We start from the raw sequence: 24,311 nt of genomic DNA, 5'->3' as shown, positions 1-24,311 counted from the left end.
GCAAAATTTTATAACTGAAACAAAGAAAAACACATTCAAATTCAAAATTTTCTGTCTTTTGCTTAAATGAAAAAAAAAAAAAAACAGCGTTGATTAACCACTTCAATACCAGGCACCCTTTCTTGCCCAGACCAATTTTCAGTTTTCAGCGCTGTTGCACTTTGACAATTGCGTGGTCATGCTGCACTGTACCCAAACCAAATTTTTATCATTTTGTTCCCACAAATAGAGATTTCTTTTGGTGGTATTTGATCACCTTTTGGGATTTTTTTTATTTTCTGCTAAACAAATAAAAAAAGACCGAAATTGTGGGGAAAAAAAATAAATTTATTTTTTTGTTTCTGTTACAAAACTTTGTAAATACATTTTCTCCTTCACTGATGGGGCTGCACTGACGGGCACTGATGGGGTGGCACTGGGTATATATAGGGGGCACTGATGGGTACATATAGGGGGCACTGATGTACTGGTATGGATGTCAATAAGTGATGCCCATTGTGGGCACTGTCATCCATTGTGGGCACTGATTGGCATCCCTGGTGGTCTAGGGCCCCACCCCCCCCACGACAGACGCACGCAACAAAGATCGCCGCGATGGGCACCCCCCCCCCCCCGCCCGGGGATGTGCAGTGGCTTGATATCCTGGCGAGGACATATGACGTCCGGTCAGGATATTGAAACCACTTTGCCGACATTTTGCAATATGGCAGGCAGCAAGTGGTTAAATACCACCAAAAGAAAGCTGTAATTGTGTGAATAAAATGACCAAAAAAATGTCATGGGTACAGTGTTGTATGACCGCGCAATTGTCATATAAAGTATGAAAGCTGAAAATTGGCCTGGGCAGGAAGGGGGTGAAAGTGCCGGTATTGAAGTGGCTAAAGAAACAACTGTGTGAAAGTGGGAGGTATTTTCTAGCAAACAGAATTCTGCTTTAGGTCTCATTAGCACCTTGGAAGTCCTGGTACGTTGTGCTAATGCACACATGTCGACGCACGTTTTTCGCGCACTGTGGCATGCATTGGTTTATGAAGAGTGTGGATTTACAATAAAGAGACATAAACAGCAAGTAAAGGCACACTGAGATAGAACAAACAATGTAGCTAAGAAAGGCACACCTCATCGGGGACTCCAGTGCCTCAGTTGCTTATATTGGCGAGGATGAGTGGAAATTGTTATCTAGGTGTTCACAGGGAGATAAGAACCAAAGAGAACAATGCAGTGCCAATAGTCAATGAAGAATGCTCTTTGCCAATGATCGCCAACACCTTGAAATGTGGTATAGAGAGGGGGGGGGAAGGGGACAGGAAATCCGCAAATATTTGCGGAGGCATCAGGATTGCATTATACCCTAGAGCAGTAATGGGGAACCTTGACGCCCCAGATGTTTTGGAACTACATTTCCCATGATACTCATGCACTCTGCAGTGTAGTTGAGCATCATGGGAAATGTAGTTCCAAAATATCAGGGGTGCCAAAGTTCTCCATCACTACACAATAAGATTACAAAAGACCCGGGACAGCTTTCAGTTGGCTTGTGGCGCATGTAAGGTCTCCTGACAAACAGTGGGTGTGGCCAAATTGTGTTAATGGGAGAAGCTTAAGGAGCGTAGTTAAATCAAGTAAGGTTAGTTTGTCCCCCAATGAACCCCCCTCCAGGTCAGTCTGTACCCCAATACAGCCTCCACAGGTCAGTCTGTCCAATATAATCCCCCCCAGGTCAGACTGTCCCCTAGTACATCAACCCACCCCCCCCCCAGGTCAGTCTGTTCCCCAGTACATCCCCCCCCCCCCGTCAAAGAAAATTCTAAATGAAAAAATGTGAAAATCTGAATTTCCGAAAAAAGTAAAAAAACTAAAACCAAACTTTTTTTTTTTTTGTCAGTGCACATGTCTACCGCTCACATGCAGCATATGTACAGTGGCAAAAGGGTGGGCTTTAATGCCCATACACTGCATATATGTGTCACTGGGCAGCCAATGTTTCTGTGCTGAGAGTGCGCTCACTGCACGCTCCCAACACAGAGATTGAGCTGTCATTGTACATTCACACCGGTGTGACTTGTGCGATTTTGACCGGTTGCACCCTGTTATCAGCAGTGTAACTGTTCAAATCGGTGCGACGCTGAATTTGTGGCACTTCACCGATTTTGAAAAAGTAGTTCTTGATCAACTTTTGGTGATTTCAGGTATGACTTGCATTGACATCTCTGCATAAAGTTGCACAGATGTCAGCCAAGTTGCACCTGAAGTCGCACTGACGTGTGGCTTTGACATCTTATAATTTTCAAAGTCGTAGAGTGAACCGGGGCTCAAAGAGTTGTTGGGCTCCATTAATAATCAGTAGCCAGCAGAACCCTAATAATGGGATGCCTGGGTTGGGCAGAAAGAGGTAATGCTGTATTCATGAACACAGAGCTGCAGTCATGTGTCCCAGGGGTTCTATGTAGCGTGGACTTTCTGTGGCCAACTTTCCATGTTTCCTTGGTCATACTTGCTGTTTAGTGATTAAAATTCCCCCAATGGGGGAGATTTACTAAAAGTGGACCACTCAGAATCTGGTGCAGCTGTACATGGGAGCCAATCTGCTTCTACCTTCAGATTGTTCAATTAAGCGTTGACAATAAAACCTGGAAGCTGAATGTTTTCTATGCTGAGATGCACCAGATTTTGCACTCTACAGTCTTAATAAATCTCTCCCAAAGTCCTTATTTGTGACCAGGGTGGATTTGATTTAAATCATAATTTTCAAAGAGCAACTAACCCGCTGTTGGCCCCTCCTCTGACCCGCTGTTGGCCCCTCCTCTGACCCGCTGTCGGCTCACCGACAGTCCCATTCACTTTAATGGGACGGCTGGTGATGTGGCAGTGACACAACAAGGTGAGGGACGTGGTAGCAGCAGGTGAGTGGATGCCCACTAACAGGCGCTGCCATGATGGATCTGAAATGACAGATGCCCTTTAAATGTAAGGACTTATTCTCGCTGGTAGTTGAAATCTTTAATATTTGCAAACAAAATGAAGGTTTCCCAATTAGCATAAGAAGCTGTCAGGTTAGTAAAACAGCGATATCGGAACCGATTCAATCATACAGTTTGTAGTGTACATAGATTTGCATAACAATGGGATAAAGGAATATTCCGGAACCTTGTTTTGTCTCATGGTTACTGTGAGATTGTGTGAATGCATCAATGCAGCGCATGTTATCTAAGCTTGTAGAGCTTGGATTAATTGAATGAGTTTACCAAAAAAGTAAATATTGCAGATTATACAGCCTCATGCTACATAACTAAGCTCCATTTCATGCTGAATAAACTAAATTATTAATGTAGCTTAAATAAAAAACTATATTTTAGATTTTTACTCCAAAAGCGTTTTTTAGAATTTTTTTTTTTTAAATCAAAAAATCTGATTTAAATGAAAGAAAATCAAAAAAATCTGATTAAAAATCATTGATTTATCTTCACCCGGTTTGTGACTGCGGTGGGTCTGTGAGAAAGTCGGCCCCACAGAAGAAGAAACTGCTGACAGACTTCTTTAGTCCTGTCATGTTTCCTTTTTTGCTATTTTGTACCGCCAATTAAAATTCCTAACATATGAAGACCCATTTTAGTAGGATTTTGAAAAAAAAAGTGTTGTTCATTGAGGTAAGAGGCAAAGGGAAAAAAAATAAAATAAATCCGCTTTTTCCAAACAGCAGTTATTTCAGTCTCCATTGAAGGCAGGTCCTGATGTACAACTTATTTTAGCTGGAGAATGAAGTGTGCAAATCGTTCCGAAACTCCCCGAGGTTTTCCGTCACGGAGCTGATGGCATGTGCTGTTCTCTGTTTTCACGGGGAAGTAATGGAGTGAGATCTTGGGCAGAATTCATTTATTATCAAAGTGCTGAGCTTGTCCTGTCTTACAGGATATAAATTTCTCAGTTTTCCCGGTCCCTCAGGAGCAAATTGAGCTGGTTGGTAGAGACGCCGGCCTAACAAATCAAATTTCTATTAGTTTTTTTTTTGTTTTCTTCCACTTTCTTCTTATTTTTTGCATTAGGGTCGGCAAATTGAATATATAGATATAGAAAAGCCTTCTGTCGGGGGCCTCGGTTTTAGCGTGGTGGCGCTGAAAAATGCCAATGGAGGAGACGCTGGTGTGTTTATCAAAGGAGTGCAAGCGGGAAGCATTGCAGACAGGTAAGGATTAAACTGGTGTTTGGGTTTTTGTGTGTGTGTGATAGATTTTATATATATATATATATATATATATATATATATATATATATATATATATATATATATATATATATATATAATAAAAAAATGTTTTTTTATTATTATTCCTCCTTTGTTACATTTTGGTGCTCATGATCCCCCTGTAGCCTCTTTATAGCCACTTGTCTACATGCATTCCAGCAATGGTTGGTGGGGTAATTCTCAGGGCAATGCCTGGACAGGGTGTTCAGAAGTGGCCACCAGTGTTAATTTTGGCAGTCAATTTCAATTTAGTTTTAGTCTTAGGACTAAAATTGCATTTTAGTTTTAGTCCCATTTTGGTCTTCTGCAATTTTGTTTTAGTCTGGGTCGTATTTAGTTGCATAAATTGCAAAAAGTCATTTTAGTCGACTAAAATCTCCAGTACATTTTAGTCGACTAAAAAAAATTTTGGTCATCTAAATTCGAATGGGTGTAGTTAAATTGTAATGCATTATTTAAGCATTTCTCTACAATTTCCAAACTCATTATATGTGGAGTGAAAAATCTAATATGTTATTGTATTGAGGTATGAACATGTACTACAGACCAGTGTTAATTTTGACATCAAATTTCAATTTAGTTTTAGTCTTAGTCTTTTGACTAAATTGGCTTTTTAGTTTGTCGTATGTTAGTCCTAGTCGTATGTCGGTCCTCTCAATTGTTTTAGTCATATTTTACTCGACTAAAATGTTAAGTTAGTGGACCAAAATGTTTTAGTCAACAAAATTAAGACTGGTGGCCACGAAGGATGAGCTAAGGCATGTTCGGATCCCAGTCCCTGCCCAACTGAGCAATCCCGCCAGGAAGCCGTCACTGCACACTGCCAATCCTGAGCAGCCTGTGTAGGTGCAGCTGCAGGCTGGGAAATGCCCCACTGCCTGTGATTGTTGATGTGAAGTGACGGCTTCATGGCGGGATTGCTCAGGTGGGATGGGACTAGAATCCGAACATGCCTGAGCCCATCCCTAATGGCCACTTATAGTGTCTATCAGAAGCCAATGTGACTGATAACAATAAGGAGACAGGGGCAGGACGTTGTTGCCCAATAACAGGAAGAGCCTGAACAAATACCTTCATGGCAGAATCATTAGGTTTAATTTTTGTTAAAATTTGCAGTTTTATCAAGGTCCCAGGCCTCCTAAGGTCTAATGAGAACCTCCAAGGCCAAAAATGGCTAACATCCTTCTGTATATGGTGGGTTGTGAGGCATGGTGGATGCAAGGTGGTTAGTCATTGAGCGCCAGATGCTTCTTGAATCTAAAAGAGTTTTTTTTCTCTTAACAAACTTTTGGGGGGAAAGAGGGTCAGGACACCCTTGGGTAGAGTTGCAAGTTCAATCGGCAAACTCCAAGACTTCAATAGGACAGCCATGCAGGGAAAGGCATCCAGCAAGATGCCACATCTGCATGTGCAGGAATGCTGTCTCCTATGGCAACAATCTTTAACAGTTCCTAACACAAAGCGTAACAGTTCCTTCAATTCCCCTACAATCACTCCTTGTAGTTCTTCAGCCTACTGAGCTCCCAGTCTCACTAGACTAGATGATTCACTGCTACTGAATCCCTTGAGCTCCTCCAATCTTCACGGTGGTATCTTCCTCAAGCGTCGCCCCCGCTTCTCTGCTGGGTCCCTAGCTTGGCACTCAAGATGCCTCTCAAGTTTCACCCCTGCTGGCCTGCTCGGTCCCTGGCTTGACACACAAGGCTGCTCTGCAAGTGTCATCTCGGCTGGCTTGGTCCCTGACTTGATACCCACTGAAGTTTCCCAGTTCTTTACTGTCCCCGGTTGGTAGGAATACTGCTCCGGTACTCGCTTCAGTTACTCACTGTGGTCCCTGGTAATAAGGTGGTCGGTCCCTTAGTGGCCACAGCTTCTCCTCTACCTGGAAGACACACAGAGACTACCATTGCTAATTTCTCATTTTGCTAGTTTATATAAAGGACTTCTGGCCAATCTGATTTTCCTGATTGTGTAGGTCAGGGAAACCGCCAGGCAGCTAGCATTTGCATAAGATGTTCAGCAACCGACTCTCCCCCCCCCCCCCCTCCTTCCTTCTTGTTTCTCTGGGGCTCGGATCACATTGCCAGGATTTGGGATCAGACTTCTAAGACGCCAAGTCATGTGGAATCCCAGGTTGGTCAATGAGAGCAGTCTTAATTCACACTACTGAAGTCACCCTGACTTTAGAAAAGGTTCCTGTACTACTTCAAGGCGACGTCTATCCAACTTATATAATGGAAGTCGCCTCCAAGCCGGATCCTCATCTATATTGACTTGGATCCGACATTACATGAAAGTCATACTCAAATCACTAGGAAATCGCCTAACAATATTGCACCATAAGTTGCATGACTTTCAGGTCGTGACAGTTTGAACGGGGCCATAGAAGAAAAAGCTGAACACTGGCCATGTTCCAGATGCATTAAAATTGTTACCACCTGTCCCAGCTAGTAATGATTCTACAGCTCTTTTTGTCTAGTGGCTGAGATGACACTGAATAATAGACATGTGCACTGCCAAAAAATGTGTTCGATCTCGTTTTCATTCGTGGTTGTGTTTGTGTTTTTTTTTTTGGAAATTCGAATTTCTAAATTCCGAATTTTCAAATTCCAACTATTAAATTATAGGTGCTGGGAATTTCCTTTCAAGTTTGGCTGTTTGTAAACATAACAAATACAAATTTATCTGACGTTACAAATTATCTGAAATAACGAATGCCACATCTAACTAAACAAATAGAATGGAACAAAATAATAATAAGGTTTTATTATTATTAGATCGTTACGTTCTGTTCTTTTAGATACGGCATTCGTTATTTCAGATAATTTGTAGCTTCGGATAAATTCGTACTCATTACGTTCACTAACAGCCAAATTTGTAAGGAAATTCCAATACCTATAATTTAATAGTTATTATTGTTATCTCAGATTTTTAGGGTTTTTGGATTTTCGGATTTTCATTATTTTCAAATTTCCAAATTTCCTAAATTCTGGACTTTGGAAATTCAAAAAAATTCGGAAGTTTCGGCATTAACAAATTTGTTAAACGAATTTGGAACTAAACGAATTGCAAATGTCTACTGAATAAGGGCCCGGCTTTTACTCACCTGAAGCAGGTCAGAAAAAGGTCAAGTACACCTGTAAAAATTCTGAATGATCTCAAAGTGTCTCAAATCAATGCCTACTAAGATAAAGACAGAATAGGACCGGCTTCATACTGCCCCGCTGCACTTTTGCTAACCCGTGGTTTTCGTGTGGGTTAGTGGTGCTTTCCCGTAGACTTCTATGAGGTCCTAGAGTTCTGAAGTGGTTTCAGAAATTGCACCAAAACTCCTGCATGCCGCATGTTTGGTGCGCTTTTGCGAAACCACACCAAAACTGCGGGACATCACAGAAGTCTACGGGAAAGCACAGCTAACCCACACCAAAAATGTGGGTTAGCTGGGCATTAGAAAAAGCATAGTGGGACCACACCAGGGCAGTGTGAAGCCACCCTAAAGCTTGGACTCTTCAGGTGCATGGACTCTCAGGAATAAACCACACAATTCTACAGTTAAAAGCTCTTTTATTAGTTCCACATAGAATAATGTTTCCAAGTAAAAATTATATTTATAGATGGGTGATAATCCCACAAAGACACAACGGTTTATATAGCTATATATATGTGTGTACCTTTCCCAGTGTTGCCAGCCTACCAGATTGAAATTTACTGACACGACTCCCAAAATTCACTGGCCAAGTTTTTACTGGATTTCCAAAAGTTACAACGTTACAGTTTTAAGTGCAAATTTTTGTATTTATGCTACAAAGAACTAAAAGAACTCCGCTCGGCTCCCTTGCACCATGATGTCACAGAGACCCAGACACTGCCTCTGGCAGACCTGCCAGCACTTCCCGAACACACTATGGCAGACACTCACATGGTCTTGGATGCCTTTGCGACTGGAACAGCGCATTCTAAGCGTCCCAGCCATATTTTTTACAGGAAGCCTTTTTTCTGTCATTGCCATTTACTGGCATAAGAAAAGTGCCCATTTTTTACTGGCTAGGCCCTCAGACAGCCCGGCAGCCAGGTGACCCCGGGATAGGCCCAATCTCCGGCCTAGCAGCCTGGGGCATATGACGCATGTCCACCCAGACAGCCGTCCAGGTGACACAAAACTTGGAGAACCTGACTCCACCCGACTATATAGGCTCTCCCAGCAGGCCAAGGTCTTCAAGAAAACCCCTGCCCATTGGCTGAGATACCCCATAACCTGACCTTGAGTTGTCCTTCTCATATCTAGTACCACCAATTCCCCCGGCCATCTAGCGGTAGAAGAGAAAAGCACAACAAAGCCAAACACAGGGAGAAATCAATGGATCTCTAACAGTTTGACTATGGTAACTACTCCTGGCAAGTAAATCTGTGAGGAGCATCCCTGACTAAACCCCAGGGTTCTACACTGATATGTGAAACGCCTTAATAAAAGAAGAGCTTTTAACTAAAATATTGTGGCTTATTCCTTCCTGAGAGTTTATGCACTTAAAAAGTGCCAGCTCTGTTCTTTCTTTTGTATACATACAGTGGATATAACACGTCTACACACCCCTGTTGAAATGAGGCAAAGATAAATAATTTCAGAACTTTTTCCACCTTTTAATGAGCCCTATAAACTGTATAACTCAATTGAAAAACAAACTGAAATCTTTTAGGGGTGGGGGTGGGAAGTAAAAATTAAAAACTGAAATAACATGGTTGTATAAGTGTGTGCACACCCTCTTATAACTGGGGATGTAGTTGTGTTCAGAATGAAGTAATCTCATTCAAACTCATGTTAAATAGGAGTCGGAACACACCTGCCATCATTTTAAAGTGCCTCTCATTAACCCCAAATAAAGTTCAGCTCTTCTAGTAGGTCTTTCCTGGCATTTTCTTAGTCGCATCCTACAGCAAAAGCCATGGTCAGCAGAGAGCTTCCAAAGCATCAGAGGGCTCTCATTGTTAAAAGTTATCAGTCAGGAGAAGGGTACAAAAGAATTTCCAAGGCATTACATATACCATGGAACACGGTGAAGACAGTCATCAAGTGGAGAAAATATGGCACAACAGTGACATTACCAAGAACTGGACGTCCCTCCAAAATTGATGAAAAGACAAGAAGAAAACTGGTCAGGGCGGTTGCCAAGATGCCTACAGCAACATTAAAGGAGCTGCAGGAATATCTGGCAAGTACTGGCTGTGTGGTACATGTGACAACATTCTCCCATTTTCTTCATATGTCTGGGCCATAGGGCAGAGTGGCAAGACGGAAACCTTTTCTTATGAAGAAAAACATCCAAGCCCAGCTAAATTTTGCAAAAATACGTCTGAAGTCTCCCAAAAGCATGTGGGAAAATGTTTTATGACCTGATGAACTTTTTGGCCATAATTCCAAAAGATGTGTGGTGCAAAAACACTGCACGTCACCAAAAGAACACCATACCCACTGTGAAGCGTGGCGGTGGCAGCATCATGCTTTGGGGGCTGTTTTTCTTCAGCTGGAACAGGGGCCTTAGTCAAGGTAGAGGGAAGTATGAACAGTTCCAAATACCAGCCAGTATTGGCACAAAACCTTCAGGATTCTGCTAGAAAGCTGAACATGAAGAGGAACTTCATCTTTCAGCATGACAATGTCCCAAAGCATACATCCAAATCAACAAAGGAATGGCTTCACCAGAAGAAGATTAAAGTTTTCGAATGTCCCATCCAGAGCCCAGACCTGAATCCCATTGAAAATGTGTGAGGTGATCTGAAGAGGGCTGTGCACAGGAGATGCCTTCGCAATTTGACAGATTTGGAGTGTTTTTGCGAAGAAGAAGAAGTCAAGATGTGCCATGCTGATAGACTCATACCCAAAAAGACTGAGTGCTGGAATAAAATCAAAAGGTACTTCAACAAAGTAGTATTTTAAGGGTGTGCACACTTATACAACCATATTATTTTATTTTTGCTTCCCTTCACCTATAAGATTTCAGTTTGTTGTACAGTTTACAGTATATGTCACATTAAAGGTGGAAAAAGTTCTGAAATTGGATATCATTGTCATTTTGTTTTACATCAGAGAAACCTGACATTTTAACAGGGGTGTGTAGACTTTTTATATCCAATGTCCATAGGGATGTGGGGTTGGTATATACCCACAATTGCCACCTTAGCATCTCAAACCATGGCCATCGACACAGCCAGCGTTCAAGCCCTCTTCTCTCCAGTGCTTGAATGATGGGTGTTGCTATGACATATATATATATATATATACAAGGCAGCAACAGTGATGACCACTGGTCCTGCATTGTACTTTATGACATTGGCAAGAGATGGGTTTTAAAGCGGAGGTCCACCCTAAAATGGACCTCCGCTCATCGGAATCCCCCCCCCCCCTCCGGCGCCACAATCGGCACCTTTCAGGGGGGAGGGGGGTGCAGTTACCTGGATAATCCAGGTAACTGCACCCACTTCCGGGCTAGCGCTCTGCGGAACGAGCGTAGGTTACGCCTCCGTTCCGCAAGCGCCCGCCCCCTTCAGCAAGTGCCCCGCTGCCTGCTGGGAAACACACAGCTCCCAGAGGCAGCGGGGACCGTCCGGATTGCGCCGCGCGGCTCGCGCATGCGCAGTAGGGAACCGGGAAATGAAGCCGAAAGGCTCCAATTCCTGATTCCCATACCCAAGATGGCGGCGGGACCCGGCAGCCAAGCGAGCGATCGGCTTCGGGTGCCGACATCGCGGGCGCGCTGGACAGGTAAGTGTCACTATTTAAAAGTCAGCAGCTGCAGTATTTGTAGCTGCTGGCTTTTAAAAAAAAAAAAAAAAAACCCGGAGTCCCGGTGGACTCCCGCTTTAAGGACCAGTTGAAGGCAAGAAAAGTGTCTTCAGGGTCCTGGTTATCGCCATAGAACCGGCAGGAGGAAGACTGCAGGACCCTGGATAAAGGTAAGTAGTAATCCGTGTTATCTCATCCCTTAGAAAAATAATTGTTAGATTCTTTTTTTAAGTTGGGAGCGTGAGGTGCGAGGTGTGGGGAGTTTTAGAGATTTGGTAACTGCCCAGAGTTGGACTTTAATTTTGAATAACTTCAGACATCTGTATCATGAGAAACACGTGGGAGGGGAGATCATGGAGGGGGGGGGGGGGGGGGGTCATGTTCAGGGAGTGAGAAATTCGATTTTTTTGGGCAATAGCTGTTTTTGTAATGTCAGTAATTATGTGTTGGGTCGAAGAAGGCCAGTTCATTTCATACCGGTCATCGATACCAGATGCTGCAACGTGGCTTCTCAAGAATCTGGATCGAGAGATGGGAAAATAAGTTTGTTGCTTTTATTTGTGAACTATGTAGTTGACATTTGTTTCATTGGCTTAACCACTTCATGACCACCCTATAGCAGTTTTACAGCTACCGGGCTGCCGCTGTGCACAGGGTCACGTGTGTGTGTGTGTGTGTGTGTATACATACGTGATCCCGCACTTCTGGGTAGCAGGTGTGAATGCTCGCTTCCGCTGTGATTATGCACAGCGGGAGACACTCGGCCTGTACCGCCGACTTGATGTCTGCCGGCACCCACCAAACGTTTGTTACAGAGCCCGAAACGGCAGTCTGGTTATGTAAACAAAGCAGATCGCTGCTCGGTCAATGGGGAAGGCATGGATCTTGTTTTCCTGCAAAGCATTCTTGAGATATAGATGGATAGATAGAGAAGGTGAGAGATATATATACCATGCATGCAGAGACATGGGGAAAGTTGACAGTTATATAACTTGGCCATACAGACTATATGTAATTGGAGATTTTAGGCTAAGGGGGGCAGAAAACTGACAAAGGACTCAAACAGGAAGTCAGCTGACCATAGACAATTATCACTTCATGCTGAATACTTTCACAAACGTTATTTTTTTATTGTATCAAATGCATTTTAAAAGTGAGAGAACGCAGGTTATATAAACCTGGACAGTGTCCAATATCCATACAATAAAATACTTCCCATCTCATACATTGCCACTTTGTAAATAAGCACTGTAAATTATAATGTGGTGATTTATTTTAATATATGTATTTAGACACCTTTTTTTTCTTTCTTTCTTTTTCTTTTTTTTTTTTCTTTTTCTTTCGGTCTTACTTTCTGTCTTACTTTCTGTCTTTCTTTTTTTCTGTCTTTCTTTCTGTCTTTGTGTCTTTCTGTCTGTGTCTTTCTGTCTTTCTTTCTGTCTGTCTGTCTGTCTCTTTCTTTCTTTCTTTCTTTCTTTCTTTCTTTCTTTCTTTCTTTCTTTCTTTCACTTTTCTTTTAAGAATGTTGGTATTGTAAAGTCCCATATATAGATTTGTGTGTACTCTGCATTTGTTCTTCAATGACTTTAGTAAAGTTAAATGAGATGGCAATTATAATTCCTCCATAAATAAGAATACAGAATTTTATAATCCTTTTATATTGAATATTTATATTATTGCCTAAGCTTCGTAGTGACTGGTTCTTTTTAAAGCCTCATTTCTAAGCATTTAAGCAATGTGGAAGTGTGTTTATATAATGTATGAAGATTCTCCCGTTGTCAGTGTGTTGATTGGTATAATAGGTTTTCCCAATGTTGATGTCTTTCAGGGATGGACGTCTTAAAGAAAATGACCAGATTCTGGCAATTAATTACACCCCATTGGACGTAACAGTCTCCCACCAAGAGGCCATAGCTCTGCTCCAGCAGACTTCTGGATTCTTACACCTGGTGGTAGCCAAACAGTCAGCACCCATTACCACTCAAAGCCAAACTAATCAGCAGGACGAGCAAGTAAGTTATTTTCCTTGGATATCTCGGGGAGTCACAGTAATGCAAGTCCTAGAATTAGTGCTGGGACAAGGTCTTCTAGTGTCCAGGGGGAGATTGGAAAATGGGCCCCTTTTCCCAGGGTGGAGAAGGGGATGGGGCCAATAGCTGCATGCCCTTAAATGTTTGCAATGTTTGTGGCATGTGATGAAACAGTACCAATGGTGTGGTGAAAAGTTTAAAATGGCTGTCCAAATATGGAGCTAGCAGTAATGGCAAAAATGTCTCTGAATTCATGGTGAATTTTGGACGGGAAAAAATATTTCAGCATCGGTGAAGTCTTTGGTTTCACTGCAAGGAAGAAAATGCCACTTTGTTGGTGCTGTTGCCAGGGAAAAAAATGGGGCTGTATCAGCGGGGAAAAAAAGTCTTCGCGTTTTGGCACTGGAAGGAAAAAATGTGCCTGTGTTGGGGGTGTCAGATCTTGGGAGGGTTTTAGGAGTGCATATCATGCTAGGCCTAGGGGTCAAGAGTGTATCGTGCAGGACTTAGTGCATATATTGCAGAGTTCCGGGTGGTGGACAGGGGAGGGTATTTCAAAGATGCAGGGTTCAGGAGTGTGTATTTCACAGGCTGCAGGGGTATCGCACAGAGAGTAGGGCTCAGGAGTACATATGGTGCAGGGAGCAGGAGTGTGTACTATATGGGCTGCAGGGGTGGGTTTTGCACAGAGCAGGGCCCAGGAGTGTGTACTGCAGAGGGTGTAGGAGCGGGTATCACACAGGTTGTAGGGCTCAGGAGTGAGCATTGTTCAGGGAATTGTGTACTGCAGTTGATTTTGTGTAATGAGCTGATTTTCCCCATCCACATATTTAGCTTTGGTGCGATGCGGGAACCAGCGCGATTCCTGTGCAGGTTCTCGCATTGCATCTGACTCGCAGGCAGCTCACACTGCTCTATGCGAAGCGATGCAGTGTCAATGTAAAGTTAATGACCCCCCTCCCCCCAAATCGGTTTGCAGAACACAGTGCGAACTGTGAAATATGGCAGGGATAGGTTCACATGTGTCTGAACACCCACGCAGTCCGATTCCAGTGCAGACCCAAAAAAAGGGTACTGCACTATTCTTTGATCCGAATATGATTTGGTTTTGCATCGCTCAGATATTGCATGTGATGTTCACAGCAATGCAGTGCGAATCGCATGCGATGACTGGCATCGCATAAGGGTGAACCCAGCCTAATAGCAGATAAAGGTATCCTACCCGCTGTGTCATTGTTTTGACAGGACTCTCCCTCTGTCAGAATACACCGATCAGCTCTGCAGCCCATTGGCTACATGCACTGATCGAATGAAAATATACAGAGCGCTTTCACAATGACTTCTTATGAACGGCCCTACATGGAGAAGAATTTGGTCAGTTCCCGTATGGCCAGCTTAAAGAAGTTCACCTTTTGACCAAAAAATATTAAATGCACATTTTGCAGGTAAAAAATGTGCATTTATTTTTATTTATTTTTTGTTGCAGAAGCCTGTACAGCATTGCACCAGTGATCAGCAGATTGCTGCCATGCAGGTCTTCTGCAGACCTGTCAGTGTATGTACTTGTACCTCATATGAGGAAGCCAATACACATTGACAGGAAGAATCAATGAACCAACACAGTGCTCACAGTGTGGTGGTGGTTCAGTGAGAACTACAGTGATTGAAAAAGTATTTGATCTCCTGCTGATTTTGTATTTTGTTTGCCCACTGACAAAGAAATGATCAGTCTATCATTTTAATGGTATGTTTATTTTAAAGGTGAGAGACAGAATAACAACAAAAATATCCAGCGTTATAAATTGCATTTTAACGATTAAAATAAGTATTTGATCCCCTATTGTAGCGGTGCCTCACTCTGTCACCAGTGACCCCACCAAGCTGGCCGCTGCAATGTACACATACTTTCCAGCCTGAAAGAGGGAGAGAGCTGCCTGTCAGTTCCTACATTTGCTTTTCACCCCCCCTCCCTCTCCCCACTGGCTCACACAAAGCTGTTTACTCTGCAGCCTCCCATGTGCTCCTATTGGCAGGAGAGGAGCCAATTAAAGACACAGTTACAGCAGCCAATCAGAGGGACTGTACTAAGCTGCAGGAAGCAGCTGAAAATGATTCTGGAATATGAAGTCTCAGCACAGAGCGGCCTCGCTGACTTTTAAAGAGGCATGGCTACAAATCCCAGCATGCTCTGCTGGCAGGAAACGAGAGTCTCCATTTTGATTCCTAAAGGAGAATTCAGGGGGGGGGGGGGGGGGTGGAGAGATCAGACCTGAGGGAGATGTGCTGCCTCATAGGTGATCTCACCTGCACAATTTAGGCCTCCGTCGACAGTCTGGGACTTCCAGCCTGAGAGAGGGGGATCCCAGGTGCGCATCCAGGCGCATCTGCACCGATAATGAAGCATTCCAGTGTGAGGTGACCAGTCGGATCGCCAGGAGAGCCTGCCTGTTCCAGGACGTTTGTTTGGGCCTTGATTGCAGGCTTAGGTGAGGGGGATTTTTGCCCATTTGCAAGAAACAGGGACACTGCACCACAGAAGGAGTTAATTGAACACTATATACAGACATCATTGCTGGAAGCCATCTTGCTGACACTTCCAAAGGGATAAACGATAAGGCCATCCATTCTGGGGACACTGTATACAGACATCATTGTCCTTTTCGCCTTGCTGGGAAAGATCCTGCCTGCTTCACTTAATAATCTGGTCCAGTTGTGTTGTTTGGCCCTGCTATCCAGGAGTTTAAGTGCACCAATGAAAGCGGCTAGCTGAAGACACCAAATGTTATCTTTTCTTCAAAAGGACTGAAGTTGTTAGTGCCATACGGATCCACACACACATATTCAGGGCTCTGTATTTGCAATGGGTGTGTGGGACAGCTTATCAAGGAGGTTAAGCCATTGCATGTTCATTTTAATAAAGTGTTTAAAGTTGAGACTGTGGTGTCGGGGGACAGGAGAGAGAGGCCTGACACAAAGGGGGTCATTCTTCTGCTTTTCCTCCTGCCTGGACTCATATAGCCAATCTGAGTAAGTGTAACCATACCTGATTTAAAGTGTCGTATTGTGATTTATTTACCATTTAAGTGTGCCTTTTGCTCTTTTGGACATTCTCAGGTTTGGGAATCCCCTGAAAGCAGCTTGAATATAGGATTGAGAGCTGTATTGCTCTTAAACCTCAGTTATTGCTCTCTAGTTGATTACCTGAATGTATATTGTTACTGTCTGTTATTCTTCCACAGAAATATTGCAGTAAAGACAATTTCTGTGTTTTATCATAACGTGTGCGTTTCTCATTGGTCATTGCACTTGCACTATTGCCAGGTGTGCCAGAGGGGGCTGAGGCTGTTATTAGGGTTGAGAGGCAGAGTAACGGACTGAACAAACAAAAGCAGCTCCTTCGGGGGTATCGCTACACTATTGATTGGCAAGATTTCTGACTCACAGGTGTCTTCTATACAGGTAACAAGCTGAGATTAGGAGCACTCTCTTAAAGGGAGTGCCCCTAATCTTAGCTTGTTGCCTGCATTAAAGACGCCTGTCTGTAGAAGCAACCAATCAATCAAATTATAATTTCTCCACCATGGCCAAGACCAAATAGCTGTCCAAGGATGTTGGACAAGATTGTAGACCTAGGAAAGGGTGGAATGGGCTACAAGACCATCGCCAAGCAGCTTGGTGAAAGGGTGAGAACAGTTGGTGTGATTATTCGCAAATTGGAAGAAACACAAAATAACTGTCAGTCTCCCTCGGTCTGGGGCTCCATGCAGGATCTCACCTCATGGAGTTTCAATGAATGAGAACAGTGAGGAATCAGTCCAGAACTACACAGGAGAATCTTGTCAATGATCTCAAGGCAGCTGGGACTATAGTCGCCAAGAAAACAATTGGTAACACACTACGCTGTGAACGACTGAAATCCTCCAGAGCCCGCAGGGTCCCCCTGCTCAAGAAAGCATGTGTACAGGCCCGTCTGAAGTTTGATAACGAACATCTGAATGACTTTGGCATCAACTCAACTTGCTGTGTTTGGAGGAGGAGAAATGCTGCCTATGACACCAAGAACACCATCCCCACCGTCAAACGTGGAGGTGGCAACATTATGCTTTGGGGTTGTATTTCTGCTAAGAGAACAACTTCACCGCATCAAAGGGACGATGGACGGGGCCATGTACCAACAAATCTTGGGTTAGAGCCTCGTTCCCTCAGCCAGGGCATTGAAATGGGTCATGGATGGGTATTCCAGCATGACAATGACCCAAAACGCACGGCCAAGGCAACCAAGGAGTGGCTCAAGAGGAAGCACACAAAGGTCCTGGAGTGGCCTAGCCAGTCTCCAGACCTTAATCCCATAGAAAATATTTGGAGGGGGGTTGAAGGTTCAAGTTGCCAAATGTCAGCCTCGAAACCTTTAATGACTTGAAGAGCATCGGCAAAGAGGAGCGGGACCAAATCCCTCCTGAGATGTGTGCAAACCTGGTGGCCAACTACAAGAAACATCTGACCTCTTATTGCCAACAAGGGTTTTAACACAAAGTACTAAGTCATGTTCTGCGAAGGAGTCACATTTTTATTTCACTCCTTTTAAAATGCAAATACCGTATATACTCGAGTATAGGCCGACCCGAATATAAGCCGAGGCCCCCAATTTACCCCCAAAAAAACTGGCAAACTTATTGACTCGTGTATAAGCCGAGGGTGAGACATGCCTGTCCATCCCTGTGTGTGTGTCCGTCCATCCCTGTGTGTCCGTCCATCCCTGTGTGTCCGTCCATCCCTGTGTGTCCGTCCATCCCTGTGTGTCCGTCCATCCATCCCTGTGTGTGTGTGTGTCCATCCATCCATCCATCCATCCCTGTGTGTGTGTGTCTCCATCCATCCATCCATCCATCCCTGTGTGTGTGTGTCTCCATCCATCCATCCCTGTGTGTGTGTGTCTCCATCCATCCATCCATCCCTGTGTGTGTGTGTGTGTGTGTGTGTGTGTCCAGCCTACCTGTGTCCCGAGCCTTTGTCCCGAGCCTCCGTCCCGTGCCTTGCCTCCTTGCCTCTGTCCCGTGCCGTGCCTTGCCGCCGTGCCTTGCCTCCGTCCCGTCCCGTGCCGTGCCGTGCCGTGCCTTGCCTCCGTCCCGTGCCCTCTTCGTCGGCGCCTCGGCGGCCATTGTAAAATTCAAAAGCTGCGCCGCCGCCTTCGCCTGTGATAGGCGGAACACTGAATTTCCCAGCAGCCTGTGTTCCGCCTATCACGGACATCGTATCATCCTCGTCCGTAGTACGAGGATGATACGATGTCCGTGATAGGCGGAACACAGGCTGCTGGGAAATTCAGTGTTCCGCCTATCACAGGCGAAGGCGGAGCCGGAGGCGCGGCTTTTGAATTATAGAATGGCCGCTGTCTGTCTGCTCGACACGCTGATCGAGCGGGCAGACAGCGATGACTCGAGTATAAGCCGAGGGGGGCACTTTCAGCCTCAAAAAAGAGGCTGAAAATCTCGGCTTATACTCGAGTATATACGGTACATTTATAACTGTTGAAATGCATTTTTCTGGATATTTTTTTTATTTCTTTTTGTTCTGTCTCTCACTGGTAAAAGACACCGACCATTTAAAATTCTAGACTGATCATTTCTTTGTCAGTGGGCAAACGTACAAAATAAGCAGGGGATCAAATACTTTTTTTTCCCTCACATTACGAGCCAACAGACACTAAGGCTGTCGGGACTTGTAGTTTTGCATTCACAGAACATTCCGAATGAGTGACGCAGCTGGGCGAGCGGAGCCCCGCACGGCCACGTTTTTTTATTTTTTTATTTTTTATTTTTTATTTTTTTTTTAAGTTATGACCAATAGCGGGGGTAGAAGATGTCAGAGAGGGCCTATAACCTATTGCATGTTATACCCTGAATATAAGTGTAATGTATTATGAAAGTTGAACGTATCCTTTAAGCCAAATCTAGGTCCTTAACACGGCTTGCATTCCAAAAATATATTTACCGGTGTGATGACGATGAATACAGAGCTGCATTAATGAGTGCCTATCTGCCTGTCTATCTAGCTCTCAGCTTTAATAATCTGTGTGCAAAATGTTTCAACTAATGTATGCAATCAAGGAGAATGAGGCCAACATGCTGAGAATAGTAACCCCCCCCCACACACTCCATGTGCTCTGTAGATGTACAGCATATGTATATGTTAAATATAAGCAATTAATACAATAGGCGACTGCTAATGTTCACTGTAATGGGAGCCATATGGAAGAGTAACTTTCCTACAAAACCCTTCAGGCAGATCAGACCCAGTTACACTCCAACGTCTATTCCGCTGACTAGATCCACGTAACAATCGGAATTATTTGAAAGATTAATTTTTTTTTTCTCTTGTGATTTGCAGATGTGTTGGAGCCACGTGGAGGAAATTGAACTCATTAATGATGGCTCGGGATTAGGGTTCGGGATTGTTGGCGGAAAAGCCAGCGGGGTAATTGTCAGAACGATCTTACCCGGAGGACTGGCTGATCAGGTAATTTATCTCCTCGTTCTGTATAATGGTTAATACAGGGAATATCATTACAAATGATTTAAACTTCGTATGCTGAAAATATCTGCATCATCGATCACACTAATGATTTGAGGATCGTTAGCAACTTTTCCTGTTTTACTGAGTAATGTTAAGGCACTTTAAAGGAAATGTGTGTGTGTGTGTGTGTGTGTATATATGTATATATATATATATATATATATATATATATATATATATATATATATTATAATATAGAGAGAGATAATATTGGTAATAAACATTGCAATAAGCATTTATTGATTGGTTTGCGCAAAAGTTATAGCGTACAAAAAATTGGGGAAAGGTTTAAGGTATTTTTATTTTTTACTAGTATTGGCTGTGATTAGCGAATTTTATCGGGACTGCGACATTATGACGGACAGATTCTACACTTTTACCACATCTTTGGGACCATTAACATTTGTACAGGTTATCAGTGCTATAAAAATGCACGGATTACTGTGTAATTGTCTCTGGCAGGGAAGGAGTTAACAGTAGGAGGTGATCAAGGGGTTAAATGTGTTCCCTTGTGTGTGTTCTAACTGTAGGGGAATGGGATTGACTAGGGCAGTGATGGAGAACTTTGGCACCCCAGATGTTTTGTAACTACATTTCCCATGACACTGCAGAGTGCATGAGTATCATGAGAAATGTAGTTCCATCTGGGGTGCCAAGGTTCACAATCACTGGACTAGGTGGATGGGACTGACTAGAGGAGATAACAGATCGCTCTGCCTCTCCTCTCAGAACATAGATTTGTGTGTTTACACACACACACACACACACCCACACACACACACACGCCCCTGTTCTGCCTCTCGTGCCCATGATCTCGAGTGGCCTCCGGTCATCGGGACCGCCAGCTATGCGCATCAGCACCCCCCCCCCCCCCCGCAGTGCAGCGCATGAAAGCGCCTCTGCCTGCTATCCCTGCTTAAAGGGCTGATGCAGTATAATGACGGCGGCTGGTCGGCAAGCCGTTAACATGGAATTGGCCCAGAAGAACCTGAGACAGACAGACTCAGACTTCTCCTAGATGACCCCTGACCTCTTCCCAACAGGCCAGATTTGCTATCCCATGACACTCTATTCCAACCGGCCTCACGGTCTTTGGCTTTAACGGCATGGCTTTTGAAATCCAGGTCTTTAACCACTTGCCTACTGGGCACTTGTACCCCCTTCCTGCCCAGGCCAATTTTCAGCTTCCAGTTTTGTTTTATTTTGAATGGCAATTGTGCAGTCATGCAACACTCTACCCAAGCAAAATTTCTATCATTTTTTTTTTCTTCACACAGAGCTTTCTTTTGGTGGTATTTAATCACCACTGGAGTTTTTATTTTTTGCTAAAGAGGCAAAAAAAAAAAAGGAGAAACAACCTTTTTTCATAGTTCGTTATAAAATTTTGCAAATAGGCAGCACTGGTGGGGCTACACTAATGAGGCACTGGTAGGCACCAAGGCAGAGACCGAGTACCCTGTAACAGAAGCCAAAAACCGGCTTCTGTTTAATTCTGTGATCACGTGGTAAAGGACCTGCTGTGATTGGCCCTTCACCTTGTTCTGTGACCAGACAAGTCCAAAGGACTTGTGGTGACCAGTGTTTGACAGTGTGCTAAAAGTCATATAGTCACTGCACATAGTCTGAATTGGCTCTTCTGGAGTACAGGGCACAGGACACCCTCCCTTCTATTGCTTGGTTGCTACAAAACTGAAGTCTCTTGGAGTGGGACAGGTTATACGGGAGGTGGATTGCAATGTATGTTCCTTGCTAAAGACCAATATTTTTTTTATCTAGTTGTTATGGAATAAAGTTCTGCTTTAATTCCTGTAGTTTATGGAATTCATGGGTGGTAGGTTGCTTTTGTTTTTTGGCAATTACTTGCAGTCACAAGTGTGATTCCAAGTGGGTGGAAAGAGTTTGAAATTTTGTTGAAAATTGCCATGTGTATGGCCAAATTTAGTAGCGAGTGACTTATTGAGTCATTGTATTCTTAATTTATAACCAATTATTATCTCTAAAATGAAAAGGAAGATGAAGCTGGTCAAGCTAGAAAAATCACATCAGGTTGACTGGCTTAGAAAGGTAAAGGTTTAGAAAGTCTCCACCTGGACCTTGCCTCAGCAAAGAGAATTCTGGGATAACCCTACCTACTCTTTTTAAAACTGTCCCCTTACCCCTCCTAAGGGTCGGTTCACACTGAATCTGCACGACTTGCAGCGCGACTGCCTCAGGCGACCTGCATCCGACTTCAGCGGCGGCTTGCAAAATGACTTCTATATAGAAGTCAATGCAAGTCACCTGAAGTCGCCCCAAGAGTAGTACAGGAACCTTTTTCTAAGTCGGAGCGACTTCTGTCGCTCCTATTAGAATGGTTCCATTGTAAAGAACGGGACGCGACTTGTCAGACGGCTAAGTTGCTTGACAAGCGTACATATTCGCCAGCACACCATGGGTCGGCAATTTTCATCCAAAAGGTTTTAATGGAAAGGATCACATCACAAAAAGTGCAACGTTTCAGAGCCACGCAGGACCCCTTCGTCAGGCATGTGATACCCATGCACATGCCTGATAAAGGGGTCCTGCGTGGCTCGGAAACGTTGTACTTTCTTTTGTGATGTGATCGTTTCCATTAAAACCTTTATTGGACGAAAATTGCCGATCCATGGTTTGATGTTTCCAGGACCCAACTGATAATCGCTGCAGCGCCCACCATTTTATGAGCCACAGATACCAGGAACGTGTGCAATAGGAATATTGATTTGTAAGTCGCCTGACAAGTCGACACTGTGTGAACCGGCTCTAACCCCTATACTTACTAATCTGAGTAACAAAATGTATACTTTCCTATTTTCAGGCAACTCCGGTCTGGTCACATGATCTTCCCTGTGACAGCCAGGGGCAGCTGCAGGGGAGAGGAGAGATCTCTGGAAAAAAAGTAAAGTATGTGAAGCCTGGAGTTGTAACGTCCGCCATAAGCTTCAATGGGCCATCTCTTGTTGGTGCTCTCTCCTCTCTCCTGCAGCGGCCCTGGCTGACACAGGGGAGCAGCATTGTGTAACTGGACGCTCGTTCCGCTTCACACCAAGAGGAGTGCTGAAAATGCACTATTCTTGGCAGTTTTAAGTCTAATTTCAACTACTTTCCGTCCACCTGGAACTGCACATATGATCTCAAGCATTCACTATGATCTCAAGCATTCACTATAAGCTATCACTGAGTTGTGTTTTTATTTTTTATTTTTTTTATATGGATCAGTTCAGAAGTGAAAACTGGGCAATAAATTAACAAATTTAATATAGTACATTTTTGAATGGAAGTCGAATAACAATTGCAAATATTGTGAAGAGTGATTTGGATTTTTCAGTCAAATTTAGACTGGTGCAATTCCGATCCTTTTTCACTGTGGTTGTGGTCTGTTTTCTGTCTTTGATAGCTTTCTACAAAAAATGAAATCTTAATTTTGAGTTGCTCTATCAAATTGCCATGTGTATAGTTAGTTTAAAGTGAGAATCCCAGCAGGGCCTTTTATTGCCAAAAAATAAATAAAAAATTAAGAATATTGCTTGCATTATTCTATGATCTCGCAGCCGCTGGTGGTTTTGTCTTCTCTTTCCAGCACCAGAATGTAGACGGACGATCCTGTGACGACATGTACAATAAAGGACCAGCAATGGCCTCTGCACCTGTATTGTACATGAAGATGTCTTGTGCCCTGTACACACGGTTGGACTTTCTGACGGAAAATGTGCGATCGGACCGCGTTGCCGGAAAATCCGACCGTGTGCAGGCTGCATCTGACTTTTTCCGATTGCATAAATTCTGATCGTGTGTAGACAATTCCGACGGACAAAGTGGCACGCATGCTCAGAATAAATGAAGAGACCACAGCTATTGCCCGTTTATAGTCCCAACGTACATGTTATACGCCACCGTGTTCTGAACGATCGGATTTTTTCCGACAACTTTGTCCGACAGTGTGTATGCAAGACAAGTTTGGCACAAAATCCGTCAGAAAAAAATCTGAGGGATTTTGTTGTCAGAATGTCCGACCGTGTATACAGGGGCATCAGAGGGGCAATGACGCCACCGGTTGGGGATCGGCAATAAGAGTGGTTTGAAAAAAAGGAGTAGTATTTTCTTCATCTGCTAAATGTAATAGCGGCACCTTTTTTTTTTTCCTGTCCGCTCTTTGTCAGGACTGGCTGGCAGATTCCCTTTTTAAGGACTTGAAGAAATATATATTTCCTTTAAAAATAACAAAAGTTCTCGTATAGCGAGATGATATACAACTGACTTTGTCCTGTATACTCATATTCCCTCCAACCATCCAGATCTTACTCCAGGACCTTTTTGCCTTTTTAATTTAAAATACATCGTCCGTAATTGTGATCATATACTATCTGGATGGAGAGGCCCGTTTCTGGAATTTAAAGGGCTTTATGGCTGGTTAATTGCAAAAATAAATAGATCTCATCAATTTAACTTGGAAGATGCATAAGGCATTTAAGCAGCTGCAAACTGCGAGCTTGAAAACTGGATGCAATTAAGTGAAAACATGAGGGGAGAGGGAAAAAGGCTAATTTCTCTTGCACTCGTGTTAAATAAAACCCTCTATTAATCTCGGTAATAATATATTTTATGTATTTTACAATGTCTTCATTAAGTAAAACCCATTGCTTATAACGAATGTCAAAGGATCCTCTCA

General features: G+C 43.5%; 1 protein-coding gene across 3 annotated transcripts in view; it reads left to right on the top strand.

The window, feature by feature from the left end:
* Positions 1-24,311, top strand: part of PATJ (PATJ crumbs cell polarity complex component) — a 400,698-nt gene that overhangs the window by 21,237 nt on the left and 355,150 nt on the right. For all 3 annotated transcript variants that reach the window (XM_077450582.1, XM_077450581.1, XM_077450580.1), the window contains exons 4-6: positions 4,044-4,183; positions 12,850-13,033; positions 19,439-19,567. In XM_077450582.1, the coding sequence (XP_077306708.1) occupies positions 4,044-4,183; positions 12,850-13,033; positions 19,439-19,567 (453 nt within the window). The remainder of the gene's footprint in view (positions 1-4,043; positions 4,184-12,849; positions 13,034-19,438; positions 19,568-24,311) is intronic.

The sequence above is a fragment of the Lithobates pipiens genome, unplaced genomic scaffold, assembly GCF_037356315.1.
Source record: "Lithobates pipiens isolate NorthernLeopardFrog02 unplaced genomic scaffold, aLitPip1_a1.2 Scaffold_23, whole genome shotgun sequence".
Lineage (NCBI taxonomy): Eukaryota > Metazoa > Chordata > Amphibia > Anura > Ranidae > Lithobates > Lithobates pipiens.
Note: the sequence above shows the minus strand (reverse complement) of the source record. Positions and strands in the feature narration are given on the sequence as shown.